This window comes from Colletotrichum tamarilloi (assembly GCF_030869305.1).
Source record: "Colletotrichum tamarilloi strain Tom-12 chromosome Unknown Scaffold_170.1, whole genome shotgun sequence".
NCBI lineage: Eukaryota > Fungi > Ascomycota > Sordariomycetes > Glomerellales > Glomerellaceae > Colletotrichum > Colletotrichum tamarilloi.
Window position 1 is genome coordinate 21,641 of NW_026849553.1, and position 24,364 is coordinate 46,004.

At 55.2% G+C, this 24,364-nt stretch overlaps 9 protein-coding genes across 9 annotated transcripts; 5 read left to right on the plus strand and 4 right to left on the minus strand.

Moving 5' to 3' along the window:
• Positions 1-1,244: 1,244 nt before the first annotated feature.
• CTAM01_15621 (uncharacterized protein) lies at positions 1,245-1,697 on the minus strand (the record flags this gene model as incomplete). Its single annotated transcript, XM_060531617.1, has 1 exon — positions 1,245-1,697. One exon carries the CDS (start codon positions 1,695-1,697, stop codon positions 1,245-1,247), a length of 453 nt encoding a protein of 150 aa, XP_060373797.1.
• Positions 1,698-2,743: 1,046 nt separating this feature from the next.
• Positions 2,744-4,544, plus strand: CTAM01_15622 (subtilase; the record flags this gene model as incomplete). Its single annotated transcript, XM_060531618.1, has 2 exons — positions 2,744-3,121; positions 3,318-4,544. 2 exons carry the CDS (start codon positions 2,744-2,746, stop codon positions 4,542-4,544), a joined length of 1,605 nt encoding a protein of 534 aa, XP_060373798.1.
• Positions 4,545-5,788: 1,244 nt separating this feature from the next.
• CTAM01_15623 (uncharacterized protein) lies at positions 5,789-8,968 on the plus strand (the record flags this gene model as incomplete). Its single annotated transcript, XM_060531619.1, has 2 exons — positions 5,789-7,699; positions 7,958-8,968. The coding sequence occupies 2 exons, from the start codon at positions 5,789-5,791 to the stop codon at positions 8,966-8,968; spliced, it is 2,922 nt and encodes a 973-aa protein (XP_060373799.1).
• A 178-nt stretch (positions 8,969-9,146) lies between these two features.
• Positions 9,147-10,256, minus strand: CTAM01_15624 (uncharacterized protein; the record flags this gene model as incomplete). Its single annotated transcript, XM_060531620.1, has 1 exon — positions 9,147-10,256. The coding sequence occupies one exon, from the start codon at positions 10,254-10,256 to the stop codon at positions 9,147-9,149; it is 1,110 nt and encodes a 369-aa protein (XP_060373800.1).
• A 1,296-nt stretch (positions 10,257-11,552) lies between these two features.
• Positions 11,553-12,779, plus strand: CTAM01_15625 (phospholipase/Carboxylesterase; the record flags this gene model as incomplete). The annotated part of the gene is made up of 4 exons (XM_060531621.1): positions 11,553-11,987; positions 12,074-12,109; positions 12,215-12,612; positions 12,695-12,779. The coding sequence occupies 4 exons, from the start codon at positions 11,553-11,555 to the stop codon at positions 12,777-12,779; spliced, it is 954 nt and encodes a 317-aa protein (XP_060373801.1).
• A 1,328-nt stretch (positions 12,780-14,107) lies between these two features.
• CTAM01_15626 (uncharacterized protein) lies at positions 14,108-15,712 on the plus strand (the record flags this gene model as incomplete). Its single annotated transcript, XM_060531622.1, has 1 exon — positions 14,108-15,712. One exon carries the CDS (start codon positions 14,108-14,110, stop codon positions 15,710-15,712), a length of 1,605 nt encoding a protein of 534 aa, XP_060373802.1.
• A 538-nt stretch (positions 15,713-16,250) lies between these two features.
• CTAM01_15627 (uncharacterized protein) lies at positions 16,251-17,737 on the minus strand (the record flags this gene model as incomplete). Its single annotated transcript, XM_060531623.1, has 2 exons — positions 16,251-17,559; positions 17,646-17,737. 2 exons carry the CDS (start codon positions 17,735-17,737, stop codon positions 16,251-16,253), a joined length of 1,401 nt encoding a protein of 466 aa, XP_060373803.1.
• Positions 17,738-19,410: 1,673 nt separating this feature from the next.
• On the plus strand, positions 19,411-21,633 carry CTAM01_15628 (uncharacterized protein; the record flags this gene model as incomplete). The annotated part of the gene is made up of 4 exons (XM_060531624.1): positions 19,411-19,429; positions 19,482-19,518; positions 19,574-19,855; positions 19,902-21,633. The coding sequence occupies 4 exons, from the start codon at positions 19,411-19,413 to the stop codon at positions 21,631-21,633; spliced, it is 2,070 nt and encodes a 689-aa protein (XP_060373804.1).
• A 439-nt stretch (positions 21,634-22,072) lies between these two features.
• CTAM01_15629 (rab protein geranylgeranyltransferase component A) lies at positions 22,073-23,937 on the minus strand (the record flags this gene model as incomplete). The annotated part of the gene is made up of 3 exons (XM_060531625.1): positions 22,073-22,413; positions 22,618-23,741; positions 23,864-23,937. The coding sequence occupies 3 exons, from the start codon at positions 23,935-23,937 to the stop codon at positions 22,073-22,075; spliced, it is 1,539 nt and encodes a 512-aa protein (XP_060373805.1).
• Positions 23,938-24,364: the final 427 nt, after the last annotated feature.

The window sequence follows — 24,364 nt, forward strand, 5'->3', positions numbered from 1 at the left end:
TTCGTTATTGTGTCTACGGTCAACGACACGCGTACCGCATACACCCATATCGAACTGGCGTGAATGGCCCAATTGCCTTTACGGACGGATCAAGATGGTGTGTTGGGTTGCTGTCCTCGCATTGACAGGCGACTCGCAAGCTCGTGGCGTTTTCTTTATACGCAACACACACCGAGACGTTCCTGAGCCGATGGGCGGCGGTTGGTGAACTAAAACAAAAGGCAATTGTCATATTCGGACGAATGTTTCCGCTCTGCTGACCTGCGGGAGTAACGCAAGCCGCCGCCGAAGCCGCCATCCCGCTATTGTCGCCTCCCATAATCACTGAGAGAACCCGGATGAGTCGTTATGAGAGCTAGAGCTTCGGGGCTGGCACAGGTTGGCTCTTCGTACCAAACTACGGCTGGCCTGTCTGGCACGCCGCACGTCTGACTAGCCGTCTCCAGCAGTGTCTTGTCCAACGCCAGACTGCCTCCCGATGACGGGAAGACAGGGGAATGGATAGAGGCACGTGCCAGGCACCACACGGGGACGCTCTCATCTGACCCGTGGGTCAGGCGTCTGGCGACTCTGGCCTAGCTCGGACCAGCATAGCGTTGGTGCTGGGCCTCGTCTCCCCGCCTCCATGTTCCAGTCAGACAGCTTGCCCTTGAACCCGTTCCGCCTAGGAGCTTGCCCTTGAGCAGAGGGTGTGGCAGGGCAGCAGAGGTACCTTGCGGGATAGCTCAAGCATCAAGAACCACCTGAGCGACAACCGCCCGCCAGCATCACCTTGGATCTTTGGGTGCTGGGGGCATGGATTAGACCAACAAAGCAGTCGCCTACTTAGTGGCTCCGGCACCTGGTACCCTCTTCGCCTTGGATTTAATCCCGGGTAGGTCTTATCCACACAAAGACCCAGCTGCGCCGGACACCTTATTACAGTTAATCGCATCATCGTTGAGCAGGTTCCTTACTCAATGTGGCAGCCGGCAGCCCAGCAGGCTAGAAGGAACCGAGACGCCGACCTGCGTCCCGAGGCCAGGCAGGCAATAGCAGATCCGGACAAACACCACGATGCATACTTCGTACTGCCAGCACACGACATGTAGGATTTGGGTCCCTATCCCTCTGAGTGGTCGACCACAAAGCTCAACAAAACGACGAAAGCTTCGAGTGTCGAGATAAGACGGGATGGCAGCGCTTGTTAAGCTTCAGGGTCCTCCGGATAGATCTGCCTCGCCCTCCGCTCTGTGAATCGTCCATTACGCGTTATCGCATGCAGCGTTATGCGGGATATGCGGACTGGGTGGGTGTGCTCTGGTGGGTTGGGAGGGGGAGCTTGGTTGTGGATTAGTAGAAGTGGGTGAAGAATGTCTGAGGAATGCTGATAGCGCGGTACATCTTCTCAACTTGCTCGTGACCAGGGAGCCGGTGCTCCCAAGCTGCGACTGGTTGGTAGGCTGTGCCTCTGTGCTGCTGCCCGGTCGGTGCCTGGCACGTCTGGCATGACATTGGCGCTGTGCTGGCTTGATCGTCCGTTGCTTTGGGGATGCTTGGGATGGTCGATTGAAAGCTGTCAACCGTATGCGTAGGAAGGTTTCCAGGAAATGAGAAAGCACCCTCGTAGCCATGAGCTGGTTGACACTTGTGAGCCATCGGTCGTGAGGAAGAGTGAGACCCCGAGGCTGTTGGACAGGGCGAAGCACGGAGTACATTGCCCCATGCTCTGCTGTGACTGATTGCCTCCGTAACGGCCTTGGCTATTAGGACTCGGTCAGATAGCCTCGGGGGTATGACGTCGCCCTCAGATCTCTGACTCTGGCTCTCAAGGTGCAATAATCAGTCATGCGTGTTTCCTTGTCGGTTGCAACCACGAGAATCCGAAGAATTTTGCTAAGACATGGAAGGAAATGGTGTCTAGAGATTCGGATGAGCGTAAACGGTGAAAGACGATAGAAAAGCAGCATGGCATGGCAGGCACATTGTCGATGGCGGGAAGCTTGAGTGAAGCTTCCCCAACAGACGGAGGCCGGATTGGTTGTGTTCCTGGCGGATGCAGCGTGCCGCCAGAAAGAAAGAGGAGAAGTAGAGGTACCTGAGTAAGTCACTTACTATCGCCCATTTGCACAATCCCATCCCCGTCCTCCGTCCTCTCTCTTTTGAAGCAGCCTCCCGTATCGAACAAGTGACAAGCTGCTCGGGGTAAAGTGGAAAGGTACCTACCCTAAGGTACCTGGTTCCTAGCAGGAACCAGGTACGTACTTGTTGCCTGTAAGCGGGGACTGTCCCAGGGAAACCCCAAACGTGACCCTCCCACCCAGACTGTCCCAGTACCTCCCTTATCGCATTGCCGAGGAAACCCTATCGAGTCATTCCATTGGCTCTCTCGCCATCGCGCTAATCCGGTTTCGGCCCCGTCAGCCACCCTCCAGCTCTTATCTTGGTTGGCTGCGTCACACACTGGCAACACTGGGGCGGCGCAACCATCCTAAGGCCGATACCTCACCTAGAGCTGTGCGCACGCAACCGCTGTCGCTGCCTTCCCTTTATATCTACCCGCTCCCGCTCTCCGACAGCTCCATCGTCTATCTCTCTGCTCCATCTCTCTCCCATCCCTCCCCCTCCTTCATCGACCTTCCATCCTCTCAATCCCATCGAGTATTCGTCTGTCCTTGGCGTCCTTCGCAGCTTCAGTTTCCTTCTCTGTCATCACAACCAGCGTCTCCGGTAGACTCTACTCACCTCCACAACACCGCCCATCATGAGAGGCTTCATCGGTGCTGTGGCCGGCCTGGCCGCTGTTGCCAGCGCTACCCCCTCTCTCTCCATTGAGACTGTCCACGACGGCGCTGCACCCCTTCTTTCTTCCACCAACGCCGAGGCCGTTCCGAACTCATACATCGTCAAGTTCAAGAAGCACGTCTCGGACTCCGGCGCCTCGGACCACCACAACTGGGTCCAGAACATTCACTCCTCCGCTCAGGATGAGCGTCTCGAGTTGCGCAAGCGTGGCCAGGAGCCCATGGTTGACGATGTCTTCCACGGCTTGAAGCACACATACAAGATTGGCAAGGACTTCTTGGGCTACGCCGGTCACTTCGATGATGCCACCATCGAGAAGGTCCGGAGGCACCCTGACGTAAGTCCGACCCTGATACCCTCGTCCCGAGATCCAAGACGCACCCCAAACTCGTGGACCCACCATCACTGCAGTTCACGGCAAGGGCGGTCTTGGCTATCCGACCCTGACGGGCTCGGGCTCTCAAGCTCGGCTCGGCCGCTTTCGGTCTCCCAGCCTCATTTTTTGACACAGCCACTAACATGCTTCTTCACAGGTCGAGTTCATCGAGGTCGACTCCGTTGTCCACACTCAGGTTCCCGTCAAGTCCCAGGTTGAGGACAAGTGTGACGGCGAGCTCGAGAAGCTGGCCCCCTGGGGTCTGGCTCGTGTCTCCCACCGCAAGTCTCTCGGCTTCGGCACATATGACAAGTACCTCTACGCTGAGGATGCCGGTGAAGGTGTGGATGCCTACGTTATCGACACCGGCACCAACGTCGACCACGTCGACTTCGAGGGCCGTGCCAAGTGGGGAAAGACCATTCCCTCTGGTGACCAGGACGCTGACGGCAACGGTCACGGCACTCACTGCTCCGGCACTATTGCTGGCAAGAAGTACGGTGTCGCCAAGAAGGCCAATGTCTACGCCGTCAAGGTTCTCCGCTCCAATGGCTCCGGCACCATGTCCGACGTCGTCAAGGGTGTTGAATGGGCTGCCACTTCCCACACTGAGCAGGTTCAGGCCGCCAAGGATGGCAAGCGCAAGGGCTTCAAGGGCTCCGTCGCCAACATGTCTCTCGGTGGTGGCAAGACCCAGGCTCTCGATGCTGTTGTGAACGCTGCCGTCGATGCTGGTATTCACTTCGCCGTCGCCGCCGGCAACGACAACGCCGATGCCTGCAACTACTCCCCCGCTGCTGCCGAGAAGGCCGTCACCGTCGGTGCCACTGAGCTCGGCGACCGCCGCTCTTACTTCTCCAACTACGGAAAGTGCACTGACATCTTCGCCCCTGGCACCAACATCAAGTCCACCTGGATTGGCAGCAAGTACGCCGTCAACACCATCTCCGGTACCTCCATGGCCTCTCCCCACATTTGCGGTCTCCTGGCCTACTACCTTTCCCTCCAGCCCGCCTCTGACTCCGAGTACTCTGTTGCTCCCATCACCCCCAAGAAGCTCAAAGAGGCTCTCATTGCCGTTGGTACTGTCGGTGCCCTCAGCGACATTCCCCGCGACACCCCCAACGTCCTCGCCTGGAACGGCGGTGGCTGCAACAACTACACTGCCATCGTCAAGGCTGGCGGTTACACTGTCAAGCAGGAGTCCAAGGAGACCACCATCGATGACCTCGAGAAGGCCATTGAGGAGGACTTCGAGGTTCTCTCTGGCAAGGTTGTTAAGGGTGCCAAGAGCGTCGGCACCAAGGCCGAGAAGTTCGCCAAGAAGATCCACAACTTGGTCGATGAGGAGCTTAAGGAGTTCCTCAGGGAGACCTCTTTGTAAGCGTTGTAATAGAGCGCTAGAATGGTCTTTTATTTCCTTTTTCTTTGGGTCCATGAGAGTGTACGCATAGGGTTATTGCGGGATGGGACAGGATGGATGCATCGCTTTTATAGCTACATACAGATCTCATAGCACCACCAATAAGTTTCTTAACTGTAACCATTTCCAACCACGGTGATCTTGATTGTTCAAGTCTGCTAAGTGACCATTGCTGTCCGACCGGCCGTGCCCCAAGAGGGTTGGACAAGTATGAGAAGGCTCAAAGTTTAATGACGTCCATGAGTAAGCCTATCTGTCATGCCGTTGGGGTTGAGGTTGTCAGGTCAAAATAGAATTGAAGTGAGTGTATTCAAGTACAGTAGTGTCACAGAATTCTTGGGGAATTAGTGCCATGGCTGCATGGCTAGCTTCCGTCATCTGAGTCAATCTGGCATTGAGACAATGCATTACAACCGCCTAGTCCTGAATCTCCAGCTAATCTTGGCTTGCCTAACTTTCTGCACCTTGCGCTCGCTGTGCGAAGGGGAAAGAGGGAAGACTGGAATGTGATCCGGTCCCTGCGCGGAAGTAATGGCACAACGGCTGGCTCTTGCCCAAGTGCCATCTCATGCCTGCCCCCCAAAGGCCAAGGGAAGGGATCAGTCAGCGTTTCTCCTTCCTTCGCCTGGACATGACGTGGCTTCCCACCTCTTCTCTTTGAAAGTTCATTCAATCTTGGAGAAGGAGCAGTCATGGAGCTCGCCGTTACACTAACTGCTGGCTGTTGGTGGCCCTGCTCAAGGGACGACGTCCCTCCGCTACATCCTCCATTCAAGCATTCACGGCTCATCATTTGACACTCTCGACGATACTTCTTCATAGTCTCCCAGCTTGCTTTTGGTTAGCCTCAGACCGAGTTTCCGAACGTCGACCGACAAACAGCAGCTTCACTTGAATCTCTCTACTTCCCTTTATTCCTAAGCCGCCTCGAGATTTGGTGACTTCCTTCTGCTAGGCCCTCCTCCTAATACACCCACGCTCACCCTATGCGGCGACATAACAGTACCAAGTCGAGGTCGACTCTGACTCGAAGCAAGTCTACGGCTTCCGTTCGCTCGGCTGTTCAACGATTAGAGCACATTGATCCAGCCACTGCCGAAAGAGATGCTCATATTGCCGCCACCCTATCCTTCTCTCGGGCGAACCACAATGCCGATGTGGACATAGGAATTGAATCTTTGAGGCAATTCCAAAAGCCTTTCAACATGAAGACTTGGTCGGAGAATCCCTCAAGTCAGCTTCCAAGCGAATCGGATCGGCTCAGCTCCAATGCCGGGGGTCTACGCCGGCAGCAGAGTATTCGATTTGTGAAGCAAGGGGCTCGAACCAAGCGAAAGCAAAGTCAAATCAACGATGACTCTTCTGATATAGGGACTGTTTGTCACCGGAGCGTCCTCAAAGATGTTGCCAATCAGCCTGCTAGCCGAACTTGTCGTACTGCCGAGCGTCCATTTGTGAGCACTTATACGACCAACTACATCAATTCTTTACCTCCGAGCGAATCATTCGGGTCTCCAGACGAATGTGCACCTGCTCCAGCATCGTACCGAAGACTGCGCAAGTCACGCTCAATGTTTGCCCCCTTGAATCCGATCGGTCTGCGCCGACCAAGCAAGACATACTTCAGCGAGTCTCCGGAGCAGGAGAATGTACAGCCTGCTTTGGGACGACAGTCTATGCAAGACATGAAGGAGAACAAGCCATCACCGAAGAAGATTCTTGGGCTGAGGAACCCAAAGTCAATGAGCTTTCTCAAAATTCGGGGCGTTCTGGATTCTGACAGACTTGGGAGCCGACAGCAGATCGATTTGGCAGTCCAAGAAGCCGAGGACAGTTTCCGCAAAGACGTCGAGGAACAACGGCAATCGAAACCGCGACCATCGACGATATTCTCGAAAGCAAAGAAAGGTCAGGCGTCTCTGAGTTTACGCCGATCCATGAGAGACTTCAGTGCCGATGTTCAATCGCTTGGCCCGGAAAATGGTTTCGTGATCAATAAGGACGCTTCTCTTCGAAAGAAGGCCCGAAAAGTCTCAAGCAGTCTCAAAAGCAAATTGAAAGATATGTTCCGCCGGAGTAAGAAGGATGATTTGGTTGTGGAAGCTAGCGGGCCTCCTTCAAAGGTTTCGAACGTAGTCCAAGATCTCGTTGGCGTTGACAACGAACAGGACGATGCATACATGGACATTGCGGACCCTGTGTTGTTGGACGAGTGTTCGATCTCACAAGTGCCTTCACGAGTCCCGTCTCTTCACGATGCTTCCCCAACCCAGAAGCTTCACTCGCGAAAAGGAAGCATAGAGAGCATTGGAGGTGAAAGAAAGGCATCAGATGAGAAATCTCGCGTCACCAGTTGGACGAGCTCGGGCACTCATACTCTTAACAGTCAAAGTACTTGGGGCGGGGAGCGGGAGCGTCAGCGGCTGTCCGTCATCAAAGAGATTGGACCACATAAGTCCTCATCTTCTTTCCAGCGACCAGGCCTGGCTGACCGTAACCCATTCAAGTCCGAACCACCACCTCCGCAACAGGATGAACTCGTCCGCCTCGGCCCATCAGTCGATAGCGCCAGAGTCTACTCCGCCCTCATGAAGCGATTGGACGAATGCAAGCAAATAAGTCAACGAGAAGAGCAGCTACGGCATGGTAGTGATGGGAGTACCGGTCTCAATTGGAACGGCAAAGTTGGTTCGTCGACATCTCTCGGCGGCCAGGAACTTGACGAAGCTACGAATCAAGACCTACCAACCATAAGATGTGTTTTACAAGAGGACGACGTTTTCCATGACAGTCCATGGGAGCAAAGATTGAAAACAGTGGTTGAGACCGAAGGCCCTCAGTCGGCTCATGATGAAGCGGTATCCCCATCCGATAGTACAATGCATCATCGCCAGCGTTCGGCTTCTGAGACTACCTTTGAAGCTTACAAGCCTTACTCAAGACCCGTGGCCGGGGTCGAAACAGGCCACTCGCCCTCGAAGCCGTATAATTTGCAGGGCGATAAGACCGCGAATCCACCAAGAGCATTGTCTAATCGCAGTTCGGCTTTCTTTGGCAGCCCGACTTGCCATCTCTTCCGCACCACGAGTCCATATCGCAAGGTCTTGCAAGAGAAGGTCAGATCAGAGTCACAGGCTCCAGTTTCAGATCAGTTACTCTCACCATCAGTTTCAATGCTGAACCTCGACCTTATACCTACAAGGCGTCGCCCGAGTCTCTCTAAGGAAGATTCCCGACTTGCTTACTCTGAAAGTATATACTCTGACGATCTTCTCTCCCCACGTGCATTACCACAAAGTGTCGGGGGACAAACAGAACCAAGAGTGCCACCCCGACACCCCAACCATGTAGTGGCCGGTTCTGATTATCGACAGACACCCTCTATGCCCAACAGTTTGGAGGCTGTTGCGAAGGATCTCAGTCCTAATGCTACACCCGTGATTAACACACATCAAATACGCTACTTGCCAAGTGGCTCTTATACCTATACACCGACAATGCCACAGAGCCGAACGGTCTCAAACGCAAGTTCTGTGGAGTGGAAGACTTGGCTCTCTGCCAATGCGGCGCATACCGACGCTAAGTTGGCCAATACTGGAACTCAGCACCTGACGGAAGTTCGTCACGCAAAGACAAGTATGCCTAGAAGCTTGGGTCATGTGCGTGAGCGCGCAGAGATTGCGGACCCTGAATCTCCAACTTTGTACAGAGCTATGGGCACAGGAAAGGCCAAACTGCAAACGCCACTAAGAGTGACGAGCCACAATCCACGTCAAGTGTCGTCTGCCAGCCGCGTTGAGCTTGGCATAGACGATTCAAAGTTCTCCACACCTTTGAGAGACGAGAACACGATCCCTGAGACGGGCGGACGCGTGGCTAGGCGTCTTCGTGGCATCTACAACCCTCCACCAATTCCGCCCAGAAGCTCTTTGAGGACGACTCCTTCGATGCCGGTTTTGCAGTCTCGTCTTTCTCATAGCAACTTACCCGTTAAAGCCGTAGATCGACAAGCTTCCAAGGTTCGCAGCATGGACGCCATCCCAAAGGCCCAAAATTTCGAGTCCCCCTTCCAGCCCAAGACACGATCTCCGGTCAAATTAGTCAGACGCACCGGAATACAAAAAGGGCTTCAATCGTCTGCTTCCAGCCCAGGGTTGACAATCGAGAAACAATTCGGTCCCATGCTGGCTAGTCATGATGGCGGGTCTCCCAGGGAGAGGCGGGGGTCCGTTCGTCGGCTACTAGACTCCAGCGACTCGCATGATGGTGAGAGATCCGATACCGCGAGCCTTGACTGGAAGGCCGAAGCAGCTGGCAGCCATCACTTGGTTGAGAATTTTCTCAGCAGCAGGCGTCGGCCACCAGTCCATGGGGCGTTCGTATGAGAAGAGACTGTGGGTTTCTCGTAATGGAGACGTATTCGGTTCAGTAAAACGCTTAATGCAAGTCTATTGTCAGACACTTTTATAATTAACGATGACTCGCGGGTATCATAGATGTGTTGTTACAAAGTTCAATGTTAATACATGGTTTTGTTGCGAACGCAAGGCTCTTGTGATGGCATCATGTCACGGACTTCGGAACATCCCCAAAACGATACTGAGCCCACGCGAAGCTGCCTTCCTTCATGGTCCACAGCTGCTTCCCGCGGTCGTCCCCCGCAGCCCCGGCGGCCACGTGAATGGGCATGAGATGATCCATGTACGGATGAGCCTGCTTGGCATCGGGCCGCCTGCAGACCTGAGCCATCTTGTCCTGCCTCTCGGCGACGTTGGAGACCTCGACAGCCTCTTTGAGAGCGTCGTCGAAGCTGACGGCGTACGGCATCGGCCGCGGATCGTTGCTCATGTGGTAGAGATTGTGAACGGACATGCCCGCGCCAATGATAACGACGCCTTCGTCGCGTAGGGCGGAGAGGGCGGCGCCGAGGCGGTAGTGAGCATCCGGGTCCTCTGAGCGGAAGAGCGATGCTTGGACTAGCGGGACCTTGAGGGGGTTTGTGGAAGGGTTGAAGGCTACGTGGAAGCCTGCCCACACGCCGTGGTCTAGGCCGCGGTCTGTCGTGGGCACGCAGGAGATGTTGCTGCCGTGGGAGGCGGAGAGGAGGGAGCAGACGCGGGATGCGAGCTGCGGGGAGCCGGTGTTCGGGTAGGTTGCTGAGTAGTAGTGGAGGGGGAAGCCGGAGAAGTCGTAGATTAGCGGGGCGGGGCCGGGTGCGGCGTTGATTGAGATGGTGGTGGGGGAGGGGGATTGCCAGTGGGCTGAGAAGACTAGGATTGCGGTGGGGGCGAGGGAGGTTATTTCGGCGCCGATGTGTTGGAGGGTTGGGTAGACTGGGTGGGCTTTGTTGTACATTACGTCTGGCTTTGTGGTGTTAGTTTGGTGGTGAGGTTGTATGGTGAGGGTGAGGCATATGGTGAGAGTGAGAGTGAAGTGAGGTGAGGTGATGAGATGAGAGTGAGACGGGGAGGGTTTGCTTACGCCGCCGTGGGAGAAGAAGTAGACTGGCATCCGCGGTTTCTTCATCTTTGGTGAGTCTGTAACCTTAGAGGAAGTTGAGGGTATGAGAGTTGTCGTCACTGATGTGAGGAAGGCGCGGAGAGTCGGTGAGAGAATGTAGGCCGTTAGAGCGACTGTGAGGGATAGGAGGAATAGAGGATTCAGACGAGGCATCTTGAAGCGCAGTCGTTGGTTGGGTAGCTGGCTTCGCGCAGGATGTGTTCGGTTGTTTGAGTGAGCGGCCTGGAGTAGGACGGGAGTCAAGTATATATGAACCCCCGGAGGTCGTTGGGCGGTACCCGACGGGCCGGATGAGGGATGCGGCGCGGGGGTTGAGGAGGGGCCGGATGGCGGGTGATTTTGTTTTCGTCGCGCGCGGCCGGGTCCACTGTTGTCTTAGCGGGCGGGCGGAGTGGGAGGGCCGTTCGAGGTGGGCGATGAACTGAGGTAGGATGCGTCAACGCAGGGCCATTAATAATCATCCTCTTCCATACCTATACAAAGCACATGCTTCAAAGAATACGTAAAAGATAGGAGGTAAGAATAAGAACAACGAAAATAACAGAAATAGTAAGAGCGAGAAATCAATAAGAGCAACAAGACAGTAAGAGCTACCTGGACTGCAGTAGCAAGGGGGTCACTAGGGGAAATAGGAATAATTTGAACAGTGCCCTAGGGATGCCAGGAATAGAGCTAGGGTATTGAGCAGCAAATGATTGTGTCACCCACTTGCGTACCAAAATGCGCCGAGGTGGTCGTGAGATCGTGGCCGGAGGATTACCGGGATTACGGATTAGGGGGTTTAAAAGAGGTATGTTTGGGCCATCTACTGATCTCATGGCCTGATGGAGTGCGAAGCTCGAGGTGTAGAGCAGTCTAAGCTCTAGGGTGAGCTTCGAGCTTCCCCCTGCTCGTCAGTGAGGTGATGGGTGCTGACTGCTATCATTCTATGACTTTGCACCACATCACTACAAGTGAAGAATGCGTTCCAATGGCGCAAAGAATACACAATGACAGAAATCTTCTCGTAGCCTATCAATCCATTCGTCTCACCAGCCAGGAGGTGTTCATCAAGGCCGCAGGTTCAGGTCAAACTGGGCTGGTTGGTGGAGTATCTACCTTACCTAAGTTCAAGCTCAAGAATCAATACACCCGCAGGCCTAAGTAGTACGCCACGACAGGCTACGAGTTCGAGCTCGATTCACAGCAAGTGCACCAGGAGATGTAGCCACACCGGCGGTGAACTCTGTGTTTCCTTCGCATATCTTACGAGTAAGCATCCTTTACCACGAATGGGACAGTGCAAGCTGCATTGGAAAACGGTACCGAGCCCGGATCAGCGCCCCGCATACGCCATCGGAGAAAGGGTAAGAAAAACCCACATCTTAATCGGCCCGCCGCCCGAGCTTTCGCCGCGTCGTCTCTCAGCTCTGTCTGTCCTGTACTGCCCTTGCTTGACACAATCCGCAAATGCTCATCTCGCGAGTAACCGCAACAACCATCCTCCTCGCCCTCCTCGCGCCCTTCACCGCCGCCACACCGCAACAGGAACAACAACAACAACAACAACTAAAGCACCTCGAGCAGCAGGATCCGCTTTCTGAGGCAGAAGAGCTCCACCCCCTGCCACCTCATCACCCGTCTCTCGCAGGCATCGCAGAAGCGCAAGGTCCCAACTTGCTCTCACCCCCTACCACCTACGAAGCTATGTCGTCCTCCGTCGCCCGGACGGCCCCGCTCGTGTTCCCGGCCGCGGGGAAGCACACGGCCACCGTCATCTTCGCTCATGGCCTCGGCGATACGGGCCACGGCTGGGCGAGCGCCGTTGAGAATTGGCGGCGGAGGCAGAGGCTAGACGAGGTCAAGTTTGTGCTGCCTCATGCGCCTCAGATCCCCATTACCTGTGTTAGTTGACACCCTTTTTCGGTTTCTTCAAATGGTTCTTTATGAAAAATGTGGAAGTCGTTGCCGATTACTAACATCATGCACAGAACTGGGGCATGCGCATGCCGGGTTGGTTCGACATTGTAAGTCGCGCTACAATCTTCGACCGCCACCGCCAAAAACAGGCAGAAGCATCATCATCATCATCCCCATCATCGCCCAAGCTAACCACCATCCCCCACCCACAGAAAGTCCTCGACGGCACAGTCGAGGCCCTCCGCGAATCCGAAGACGAACGGGGGATCCTCGCCTCGTCAGAGTACTTCCAGCAGCTCGTTCAGGCCGAGGTGGACGCCGGCATCCCCGCCGAGCGCGTCGTCCTCGGCGGCTTCAGCCAGGGCGGCGCCATGGCTATTTTCTCGGGCCTGACGGGCAAGCACCGCATCGGCGGTATCGTGGGCCTGTCGTGCTGGCTGCTGCTGAGCAACAAGTTTGCCGGGCTGGTCCCCGAGGAGAAGGCGAACCAGGAGACGCCTGTGTGGTTGGGCCACGGCGACGCGGATCCGCTTGTTAGGCCCGAGTTAGGGGCGCTGAGTATGGATGCGTTGAAGGGGCTTGGGTATAAGGTGTCGAGGACGCTTTACCCGTGAGTATTCTCTGTCGCCCTCTCACTTCCTTCTTCATAGGGCCAGGTCACAATTAGGGCGGAATGCTGACATCAATCACAGGGGTATGGGCCACGCCGCTTGCCCTGAGGAGTTGGACGACGTTGAAGCTTTCTTGTTGGAGAGACTCCCGCCTACTCAGAAGTAGGGTGCTGTTGGCAGAGATCTTTTTAGGAGTAGCTGGAAGATGTGTTTATGTATGTAGAAAGAGCACGAGGCAACGGAAGGATAGAGAGAGCCTAGTAGCTAGGGAAGATGGTCTTTTTCGACAGAGGATGTTCGATAGAACCAGTCTTGCTCAAGATAAACAACATGATACATCATTTCCATTACCAAAAGCCTACGTTCACTAAGCCAATCGCTCGATGAAAATGTATGTATACATGGTCCTGTAAAGTGAGAGTGAACGAAATCGATGATGTAGAATAAGTTGCCTCATCTTCGATAGCCTATTTGAGAAGTAGTTTCGTTTCAAATCGCCTCGTGGACCCGTTATGAGAGATGAGAGTGAGATCACACTCAAATGCAATCATGGACAATGCCTCTCATTAAGCAACTCAGTGAGAGGATCGCCTTGCCTCACATTCCTAAGCACACAACATACAGAGACATGCACATAATTACTAAGCTTACCTAACCATGTTGGACTAAGCTAACCAACTTGTGGCAAGCTCGTCAATCCGCCGTTTGGTTGCGCTAGCGTTGTCTCGTCCAAGGGCCGTCGTCTTATCTCACCTTCATTCTTCACTGCGGTGTGTGGTGCTGCAGCAACTGTTCTTTAGTCTTCCCTCCCGCCTGCCGCAAAGCAGGGCATCTTCCAGGGTCACCTGCGGGTCCCCTTTCCCCCCACCCCACCGCCCCCCGAATCACAAGGTCTCCCAGCGCCATGGGCCCCCATGGACATCCAAAAGACGCCAGCCCAGAATGCGCCAGATGCGCCAGATGCCCCAATCCTGAGCCAGCCGGAACCCTCCCAAGTCCCAACGGGTGGTGACCTTGTGCTGTCCGTCCTGGGAAGCTGCAGCTTGCATCTGCATCCAGCAGCAACCCGGGCAGCAGCGGCGGCGTTCGTCTTGCGTTTCTCCAAAAAAAAGATCTCCAACCACAACTTTCCCATTTCTTCCCTCTTTTTTTCTTCATTATCTTCATCGTCCCGGTGGGAGCGCTTCTCATAGCAAGCTGTTAGGTTTCTAATTCTTGATCTTCACCGGGCCCCTTGAGCATGTCACTGTCGGCACTGGCGTTGTGAAGACCACGATAAACAAAACAAAGCCCACAACTCCACGTCCTGTCGCACACATCCCGGCACATAGCAACCCCGAAGCCCCGAGATCTTCCTCCCCTCCCAAAGATACCATACTCCCCGCAGCTGTTGCTATCGCCAACAGAAACCAAGAAGAAACGTAACGAAACGGCACCCAAACGGCGAAAGGGAGGAAAGTCACCGCAAAACTTCCAGAAGCTCCAAGCCCGACGATGGCATCGCAAGGCGCACCAGGCGACTCCCGCCCCATAACCCCAACTCCCTCACAACTCCCGCCGGTCCCCGCGTCGCCAGTCTACTCCCTCGCCTCGACCGCGAATCCGCTCTCCTCCTACCATCTGCCCCTCCCGCCACCACCGCAACCCGTACACGCCGTCCTCACAAAGTCCGACTTAGAGTCTTCCCAGACCGCCTACACCGACCTCATCCAGTCCGCAAAGGCCTACCGCATCGCCCTCGCATCCCTCTCCACCGCAGCCTCCGCCTTCGGCTCCGCACTCGAATCCTGCGCAAGGCTCAAAGAAGCCCGCGCAGAGTCTCTATCGGGCGGCATAAACGGCCTCTCGGGAGGCGGAGGCGGTGGTGGCGGCGGAGGCCTGTTGTCGGCGAGTTTCACGGCCGGCGGACCAAAGGGATCCTGCACCGCCGACCTGCTTCTCTCCGCCTCGGGCGTCCACCATCTGGTCGCGAACCACCAGCAAATTCTCTCCGAGACCGTCTACCGCGACTTCGAGGTCCCTTTACTTCACGAGCTAGACCAATGGCGACAGCGCGTCGACGACGAGGAGGAGGTCTACGTGCGCGAGGTCAAGGCCCGCAACGCCGAGATCAGGAAGCTGGAAAAGGAAGGGCTGAAGCTGCATAAGCAGCGCAGGAGAGACGTGGGCAAGTTCAGGGCACACCTGGTGGACCTGACGACGAGGCTTGACGGGTTGACTTCCCTGCACGGGGAGCACGCGCGGACGCTGCTGCGGGAGAGCCAGGATACCAGCGGGCGGATCCTCGAGTCGTCGTGTAGTCTTGTGCGCGCCGAGGTCGATATCTTTGAGTCGCTTGCGCGCAAAGGGTGGAGCGGCGGCGGGCTGGACGAGTTGTTGGAAAAGGGCGCGGATCTGTTTGCCAGCGACGAGGTCGGGGACCACTCTGGGCTGGGCAGCGTTATTGGCGGTGGTGTAGGCGGTGGCGGCGGGTCGGCTGAGACGGCCAAGCTGTTTAGCATTCTCCCTCCCAAGAGTATCCTCGCGGACGCGGCGTCGGATATGACGAGGCGAGGGGGCCACGCGCGGGGCGATAGTTTGCTCAGCGACCCGGAGCGGTACCAGAGTCTCGCTGCCGCTGCGGGAGGGCCGTCGCCCGGCTTCGGCGGCGACGACAACGATACGGATAGCATCTTTTCCGAGACGAATTTCAACCGACCCAGGGGCGTGAGACCGTTTTCACCCCAACCTATCCGGCGGCACGCTACCGACGTTACGTTTGACAGTCTGGGGGTCGGTCTGAGTGAGGAGTCGAGGGGACAGGAGGATAAGACCCCTGAGAATGAGGTGGAACAGAGGCGGGATGATGTGCTCAAGGAGGAAGATGAGGACGAGACTCTCGGGGAGAGGCCGAATTGGGGCGACGAGCCGGTTGACTCCAAAAGTCATACTGAAAGCGGAGAAGAAGAAAAAGAACAAGAAGGAGAGTCTGCGGCGTTGCTTGGAGACACTGCCGTCGTGGAAGATACCACCGCGCAAGACGGGGCGGCGATCGCGAGCGGGTCGGAGGAGAGGGGGCGGCCTGGACGGCGGTGGAGTGTGAATGAAGACGACGCATAGACGTTTGTTTTTTCCGTTCGAGTTTTCGGTGGTTGCTCTGCTCGGGGGGTTTGACGGCGGCGAAAAAGACTCATGATTCATTCTTGTTATACCCATTTAGAGGCGGCGTTGTTCATTTTCTACATACACCTGACCTAAGGGATTCACTCCCCTGGCTATCCCCTTTGGTGCTTTGCATAGATACATAGTCTGTTATACATATTCTGGTTGGCAAAGTCTTCTTTCACACACTTCTAAACATGACGAGATTTGATCTGGGCATATAGTGATCCTCTGACTGAGCCTCTCAAGTCTCTGTTTCGGTGCTTGGTCTCTGACCGAACCTGCTTCTGCTCGCCCAAATCTATGAACTATAAACAAAGTAGTTTTGCGCGTGGTATTCGTATAGAACATGAAACTTTTTCTAAACCCCCGCCCGTTTACCAGCCCCTTTCCAAACCGAACGCCGTCCATCTCGCCCGTCAAGTTAAACACTCACAAGCCCCCCTTTATTGAAAATTCTCGCTCGTCTCCCAATCCATGGTTTGAATCAACTCCTTTAGTCGTCCTTGTCGGCGCTCATAATCTCGCCGCCAAAGAGCCCAAACGTAGAGTCGAGCCAGCAAATGACCTTCCAGTACAAGCTCGCGCGGTTCCAGTCAAAGTCGCCGTTGTCGGTGCGCGGCACCTCGTTGCCAATCATGGAGCCGCTGAACCACTTCAAAAACGGCACCATGTTGACCAGCCTCTGGGTGTAGCTCTGCTGCGGCAGCAGGGCCTGCTCGGCGGGGAGGAGCTTAGCCTTACGCGCGGTGGGGATGCGCCGGCAGAAGAGGCTGTCTTCGGTGGTCGTCGTGGCGGTGGTCAGCGCCGATTGTTGCTGCGAAAAGGGGTCGGCGGTCGCCGTCGCGGACGAGTTTGTCGCGTTGGAGATTGTGGCCGTCTCGATTGTGTTGGAGGAGGTGAGAGATGTGGGCGGGGAGAGGTCGCTCATGGAGCGGGCGTTGGGGAGGGCAAAGGGGTTGCCGCCGGTGGGCTTGTTGGATGATGCGGTGCGGTGCTTGCTGCGCGGCGTCCGGTGTGTGCCGAAGCTGCCTGCGGGGACGGACTGTGAGCGGCCGAGATCGTCGGCGCTGGGGACGAGGGAGTCGACGTCTGGGATGGGCTCGTCGCGGGCAGGCTGGTGGCCGTGGTAGGGTTCCGCGTAGACGAGGTAGCCCAGCACGCGCTGGGGGCTGGCGTAGACGGCGGCATCGGCGGCGTCTGCGGACTCGAAGGTAACCTTGATCCAGTGTTGGCCGCCGTCGGCGCGGTTGACCTTTGCGCGCTCCTCGGGCGTGAGGCCTCTTCGCCGGGTGAAGGCAGGATCGCGGAGCTCTGACTTGTAACGGCGTTGCTCGAGGGGCGGTTCGCGGGGATAGTCCTCGCAGATCAGGCCGGCGAGCTGCTCGTAGTGGGAGATTGCGGCGTACTGTTGCGACGCGGAGCGGTAGCCGCGGAGGATGACTTCGGTCGGGACGTGACGGGTTACGCGGGGCTCAGCGGCGGCGGCGGGCGCGTCGTCGGCTGCAAGGAGGGGCGGCTGCGAGAGGCCGGAGGTCTTGCGCTGGGGTGCGGCGTTGGGACCGGAGGCGGAGGAAGGATTCGTCGCGCCGCTGCCCGATGTTGATGAGGGCGCCAGGTTGGAGTTGGAAGTTGTGGCTTGGGAGGAGATCCAGTCGCCAAATATCTTGTCGGCGGCTGCTACTGTTGGGTTTTCGCGACGGCCGGCGGGAGTTCCTGTTCTCGAGCGCGAGCGGCGTGTTGATTTTCCAAAAGATCCAGTCTCTGCTACGCCACGGCGGCGGGCGCCAGGAAGGCCTTCTTGTCTAAGGGGAGGAAAGTCTGTGTTAGCGGCATGTCATTGCGCGTGGCATTGAGCTTGCAGTCGAGCGCGGTTGGGTTTGAGACGTACTGTGGGAAAACCATGGCGTAGGGTCGTTTGATGCCGTCGTCTCCAACGTAAAGCTCCTCATCGGGAACATTGTGAAGAATAAGGGGCGCCATCGTGTCGTTGGTATTAGGAGGATGTTGCCTCGTCGAGGGTCCGGGGTAGCTGTCGCAGAAGCGGTGGTATGGGTAGCTTCGACGTGCTTCGAGGCAGGCAAACACGATCAATCGCACTCTAACTCGGACGCAGGGAGGTAAAGAAGACTGGGAAAAGGAGTGTGTGGTGGCCGCCGAGGTGCTGTTGTGCCTTTGGCTCTGGGAGGACAAAGAAAGCGCCTTACTGTGGTCGACTTCACATGGCCCGTGGTGATGATTTTCTAATGCGAAAAGGCACCCAGGCCTGACCCAACAACGACCCAGCGGAATATTAGCCTGCCGACTTCCGGGCGTACTGGAACCCAGGCGCTTCCTGTCGGGGTTTGCAGGGGTCCCAAGATCTGTGCACACCGTCCGGTGCTTATGTCATCTGTTGTCTGATCGTAACCTCAAGTCTCAACCACAAGAATCTATCATTCGCGATCCCGCAAAGTACTTTGCTCATAAAGCGACGTTTGACTATTTCTGTTGGGCTAACTTACTGCCGACGGTTATCTATGTTTGTAAGTCCATTAATAACAACCAGAAGCGTATCGAAGTTTGGGTTTGATATGAAAACATTCTTAGTTGAGGCTTCAACTTCCAAAACCAAGCTTCCTTCTATTGTGGTCCTCCTCTATCGCAATTTCAAACTCTCTGTTAATTGGAGCTTCCTCTTGTCAATTCAAGATACCCTGGTCAGAAAGCCTGGCTTCTAGTACGAGTACCTCTGGCGAAACCATCTCAAAAGTTCCAAGTGCACACATCTTTCCTCAATTTCTGATATTTCTCTTCCTCAAACCTTGATTGAGTAGAAATACCACGCTACTAATACCTTAGTCTAAATCAGTTTGGGGTTATTTGTTCCCCGAGATGCCCAAAGCCGTAAACGCTAGCCAAGTCCAAATTGTGTTGCAAAATGTACTAGCTGTGACGTTGAGATGATGCCTGGGGATATTATCTTTGTAAGGTAGGTAGCTTCTAACGTAACCAAACGGATGATGACGGCAAGCGACGGACTACCAAGACTAGAATATGTATCAATCATGCCACCAAAACAATCCAAGCTCAACAATCATCTCCATCGTTCTGACAAGGTCCTAGTAAGAATTGGGTACTATCAGTCAGCTACTCCCTTGACTTTCTGCCGAGCCTGTAAGGTAGAGCTTCCAGCATGTTATCATGCTAAGGTACCTTCCATTGAGAATGATGCTTGGTAGGTACCTTACATAGTGGTGTAAGTGTCTACCTTAAGAAGTAGCAGTTGTGAGCCATCAGAACAGTTCAAAATGCGCGTACCCGTACCTGTCTTCATGTGAGGTAGGTGCTCACGAGACAAGGCAGGTGCCCATTGGACAACGTGCCTTCTGCAACTTGGAAGACTCTCGACATGGCAGGAGCACTTGGGGAACCGCGAGGCAACAATGCTCGAATACGGAAGGCACCTTTCAGCCTGCCTCATCCGTCGACGCGCCACGACGCGACTGCTTATCCTCCCTCTATGTCGTCCCTTCTCCTTTCTTCCACACTCACCCCGTCACTTCCGCACCAACATCACAAAGACCACGCTCAACCTCCTACTTTCTGCCAAGTCTAATTGTCTCGAAGCTTCAACTCCCGCCACGACGGCGTTGATCTCTTGTGTAGAAACCATCATGTTCTACAGCCACGAGAGTTGGTCATTCCAGTCGAACACCGGATCCCACCTGTCACTAACACCGAGCAGTCCTCACCAGCCACCAATTCGGTGTTGCGACCATCTGGTGAGCAAGATCCTGTCCGTATGAAATAATATTTCTACTTACCCCTTATCTACAGGGTCATTGCGACTATTGGTCCTCGTGGCGCTGGCACTCACAAAAAGGTGTCCCGTCGGGCTATCGAAGATGTCGATATTCGGAAGGCTTGCGAGAAGATCATTCAACCGGGAGCTCCCATCTCACTCCGTCTACAAAGCAATCTCCTCTATGGGGTCTCCCGTGTTTACTCATCCCAGTGTAAATATATGCTCACCGATACAGAGAAGGTTCAAACGACGATGAGAACCTTTCTTAGACTCATTGCCAACAACAAGACTGATCCCAAGGCCGGAAGAGCAAGGTATGTCCACCGACAATCCTCTCGACACATTTGCTAATTTTGCCAGGCGCGAGCAAATTACCTTGAGCGACGACCCGGGCTTCGTTCCTTCGAGTGTTATGCCCTACTTCACCATTGACGACGACGGTAGTCCCTGCTTCGTTTCTGGCAGTCAGCCATCTTCAGGCTCCAGAAACAAGTCGCAGTCACAACTCAGTCCGTTCCCCGATCCCATCGACTTCCTTGACGACAGTGGCCACGGAAATTCCCCGTTCTATCTCGACTTTTCCCAGTCGCCAGATATCCCAGATTTCCGCTTGCCTTCTCCCTTCGTGCGCTCTGCACAGAAGACGCTCCTTCCTCGATCTCGGGACGATATGGAACTCGACATGAATGCAGACCCTTTCGGAACTCTGGACGACTTCGACAACTTTGGTGGCGTGGAGCTAGCAATTGACGAAAACGGGGCAGTCATCCTGGACGAAGACGAGCTTGAGTTACCTGAGCTTCCAGGGATCGACATGGATGAGGCCGACATTCTAATTCAGCATGATCAGTTCGCGGACGATCATCAAGTTGCTGGCGATGTCCTTGCTGTCGACGCGCAACATGCCGTGCCCTTGCTCGGGAGCGACCCTCTTCCGCTTTTGAGAGATGAGCCATTGGTCCCTGAGGCCTCCCGGAAGGTTCAGAGCGACCAAGCAGTTGCCCCTGCCAACAAGCGTCGCCGCATTCTAATGCTAGATAACGGCACACAGCTCTCCCGTTCAACTCTCAAATCCTGGCAGGAAGGCTACCTCGATAACACAGAAAGAGCGACCAAGAGGCGCAGGGGCAACGCAAACCAAGCCAAAGAGAACGCCTACTTCTTTCTTTTTGGAAAGGGCATTGGAGGCGTGGGTACCTATGGGGTTGACTTCCCCTTAGCTGAGCTGTTCGCGGGCAATGGCCTGCGTGACATCATTTACGGCCCGCCCACAAAAGAGGAACGCGAGGCTCAGACACCTTCCCCCAAAGGCCGTCGGAGACGAGCAGGCGAAGCATTTGGAGAGGACGGCAATGAAGATGCGGACCGAAACGTTCGACCCAGGCTCAATGAGACACCGCAGCAAGGCCGCCTTATGGACGATGACACTGGCTTCGACATGGCCTTCGGGGACGATTCGATGCCCGAGATGGGCATGGAGGCTGGCCAGCCCATGCGCGACAATCATTCATCGTCCTTGATGCCTTGGGCCCAAACCCCTTCGGTAGGCAGGGGCTCTTCCGTTGCCAGCCACAGCGCCCAGAGGCATGAAAACACTAGCCGCCAGAAGTCTGCCAGTATCCGCGGAAGCAGCATGCCACCTTTCGAGCCCCTACATGATGCGCAGCACACGGACAACTTCGACGCCTTTCCCTTCGACATGCCGGCGTCACAGGACTTGGCTCCTGAAGGTCTTGACCCAGCTGAGATCCTTATCACTGCCCAGCAGAAAGGTGAGAACGACTCTCAATGGATGCGATCGATGCTCGACACCGCAAGTGGAGAGTTCCTGCAATGGACAGAGGAAGAAGCCAAGAAGACGGGCCAAATCAAGGAGGGAGATGCGAAGAAATATCGTCGATGGGTTGATTTTGGTAATCTCATCGAGCCCACGAAGCAAAACCACGTCGTCGCGGCCCAGGCGTTCTATCATGTTCTCGCTCTGGCGACCAAGGACGCCATTACAGTCGAGCAGCATGTTGCGGATCTGCAGCCCTTCGGGCCTATTCGAATTGGAGTTGACATGACGGCGCACATCAACAGCGAGGATTGACAACTGAATAGCGTATTCAACGATCGATTCTACGACACGATATAACGACACGGGGTGCCTAATGCTGCAAATTGCCTGAAAGAATCGGGGAGAGTTTGTTTGCTTGAAAAGTTTCGTTCGGGGAGGGAGGTTCGTTTGACATTTTCTGCGTCTTTGATTTTCAGCTTTACATTGCGACACATTTGGTTTTCCGGATTAGGATGAAGGGGGTTCTTCTCGAAGTGAGAAGGCGAATCCAGTCATCTAAGGACTAAGGTATCGATCGGTCTGGTGGAGAATCTGGGAACTTGGAATTGCCATCTCGAGGAATTGGGATCACATACGGGCAGAAGACTTGCTAAACATCGAACACACATTAGCTACATTCACCAGAAGAAGTTCTTGATTTTGAAGATGTCATTGAGGTTCATTATTACGTGCACTCATTGGAAAAGCTAGACTATTCGTAGACATCCTCCTCATCGCCAACTCCTTCCCGATCCTCGAACTTCATGTAGATAATGTCGGGATCCTCGGCCGCCGGACCCATGACTTTCGTCCAGGCATCCTTGACCGGCTCCAGAGCCGTGTCGCTGAAGGCAAGATCGAGCGGCAGGCTGGGAAGGACGTCTGATGCATCTGCGGAACTTGACGCAGCCGCGTGTGCCTGTTGGTATGCGACCTTGTAGATCGCCTGTGGCTTGTGTTCGCCATCGCCGAGGGCAGAAAGCAACGAAGCCAAAGCCTTTTCCAAGGCTTCGGCTGAGGTTGGTGTCATTGGAGTGACAAAGTAGAGAACGCCTAAACAGTGACCCTGTTAGTCGTGTGACAAAACAATACGAGGTAGTTGCAGGTCAAAGTGTGATGGAAATGTGTACAATCAGTTCCACAGAAGTTTACGTCAAAGCAAAAGCTCAGGCAATGTAGATAAGTTTTTTTCTGAAATCATCATGTGTACGATGGAGGGCTTCAAAAAGGGAGAAGTAGGGGGATGTTTGAACTTACTCTGTCCGGTTGGACACTCCCCAGTCTCGCTCGAATGAGCAAAGACGTAAATGGGGAATGCTGATGCAACATCGGCGATGGAGTTGGCCGGGAATGCAATGACTGCTACAGCTGGTGTAGGCGATCCTTCGCCAACAGCCTCGAACAAAGACGAGAGCGGCGAGTTGATGACTGCAGTCAACCTGCTCACGCGCTGGCCGCCGGAGGCAATCCCCTCAGCGCCGCGAACGAACATCCGGGATTTCACCGTGACGTCGCTGGTTAAGTCGACCTCGAAGCAAGCGCAATCTTCCCGGGCTTCGTCGAGCTGGCGCGTAGCTTTCGTGCCTGTGCCTAGCATGTAGACTGCGCCGCCGACGGCGCAAGCGCGGCAACCGACTTGCGCGATCTCAGAGAGACCGCCCCATTTGGGGTACACAGCAGCGAAGCCTGGCCCGAAGGCGCCCATGGAGGAGAGGTGCCTGTGGATAGCGGCCAAGCCGTCCGTGGTTGTGACCTTGCCGTCCAGACTCAAGGTAAGCGTGACGACGTAGGTCTGCAGAGCGGTGTCCAGCTTGAAGTCCGACGACAGGAACTCCGACAGAGGCTTGTCGGCATGTGGAGCCCATATACCCTTGTTGTCTTCCGAGTTGTAGTCGAAGACGAACTTGAGGAACTTCATCAGCGACCGCTTCGCCCTTCCGGGGATAGCAGTTGTGGAGAAGACGGCTTCGCGGGTTGAGGGGATCGGCACAAGGCTCGGTTTTCCGGCTTCGATCCCGCTACCGGTAGCTGGTGGGGTGTAGATGAAGAAGGACCCAACGGCGAGAAACTCGATCTGTCGGAACGCGCGCGACGATACGAGTTGCTTCACCAGCTCTGAGCGGGTGTGTATGATCTGCGGCGCGAGAGCGAGAGAGTAGGCTCTCGGGAAAGAGAGTGAAGGTCCGGAACCCGTTGCTACCTCGGGCTTGCTCACCGTCACTGACGAGAAGACGCGCGGTGATCCGGCGACATCGTCGGCGGGAGCAGCGTTCGCAGTCGCCCACTCTTCTATCTCTTGCAAACTGAAGGCGGCTTCGGGGCCGCCATAGTACTCGTTGGGATCGAGGTGCAGAATTTGCTTTCCTGACCGCGAGAGGGCTCTTCACGGCCAGACGAGACTGCGTCAGTCAGATCGAGGCTTTTTCAAGAAACAACGATGCCGAAAGACGACTACGAGTTGGGCTGGGAAAAGAAAAAGAGAGGCCAGGAAGAGAGAGCTTACAAGGCTAGCAGCGACTGCTGCAGGCCAGTGCCGTGGAGTATGACATCCCACGTCTGCTCGGCCAGCGATTCCATGGTGTTGGAAAGTGTGAGGTCGAAAGAAGAGCAAGGAGGGAAAATTTGCGTGGAAGTCGAGAGCTGAGGTTGGAACCAGGAAGATTGACGATGGGGCTCCATGGTGGGGAACTCTGGAAAACGGAGGCTGAAGTGTGTGAAAGCCACAGCGGGCACTGTATTTCGGCACTGTAGCTGGCTCGCCTAAATTTTCATCGCGAGGAAAGCGCGACTTTCTCTGGTTTCTTCCTTCCTTCATCATCCGCTCGGTAACCAAGCCGCGAGTCAACATTCAGTTAATTCGCGGCTCATGAGGGCCTTTCATTAGGCTTCCTCGGCGCCGGGCGGTAGAAGGAATTTCCCTAGTATCTACTGCCTTGGAATAAAGTCTGAAAAGGTGGCTCGAATTGTGGAATACATATCTTCACCGCGGCACGCTCATTGTGTG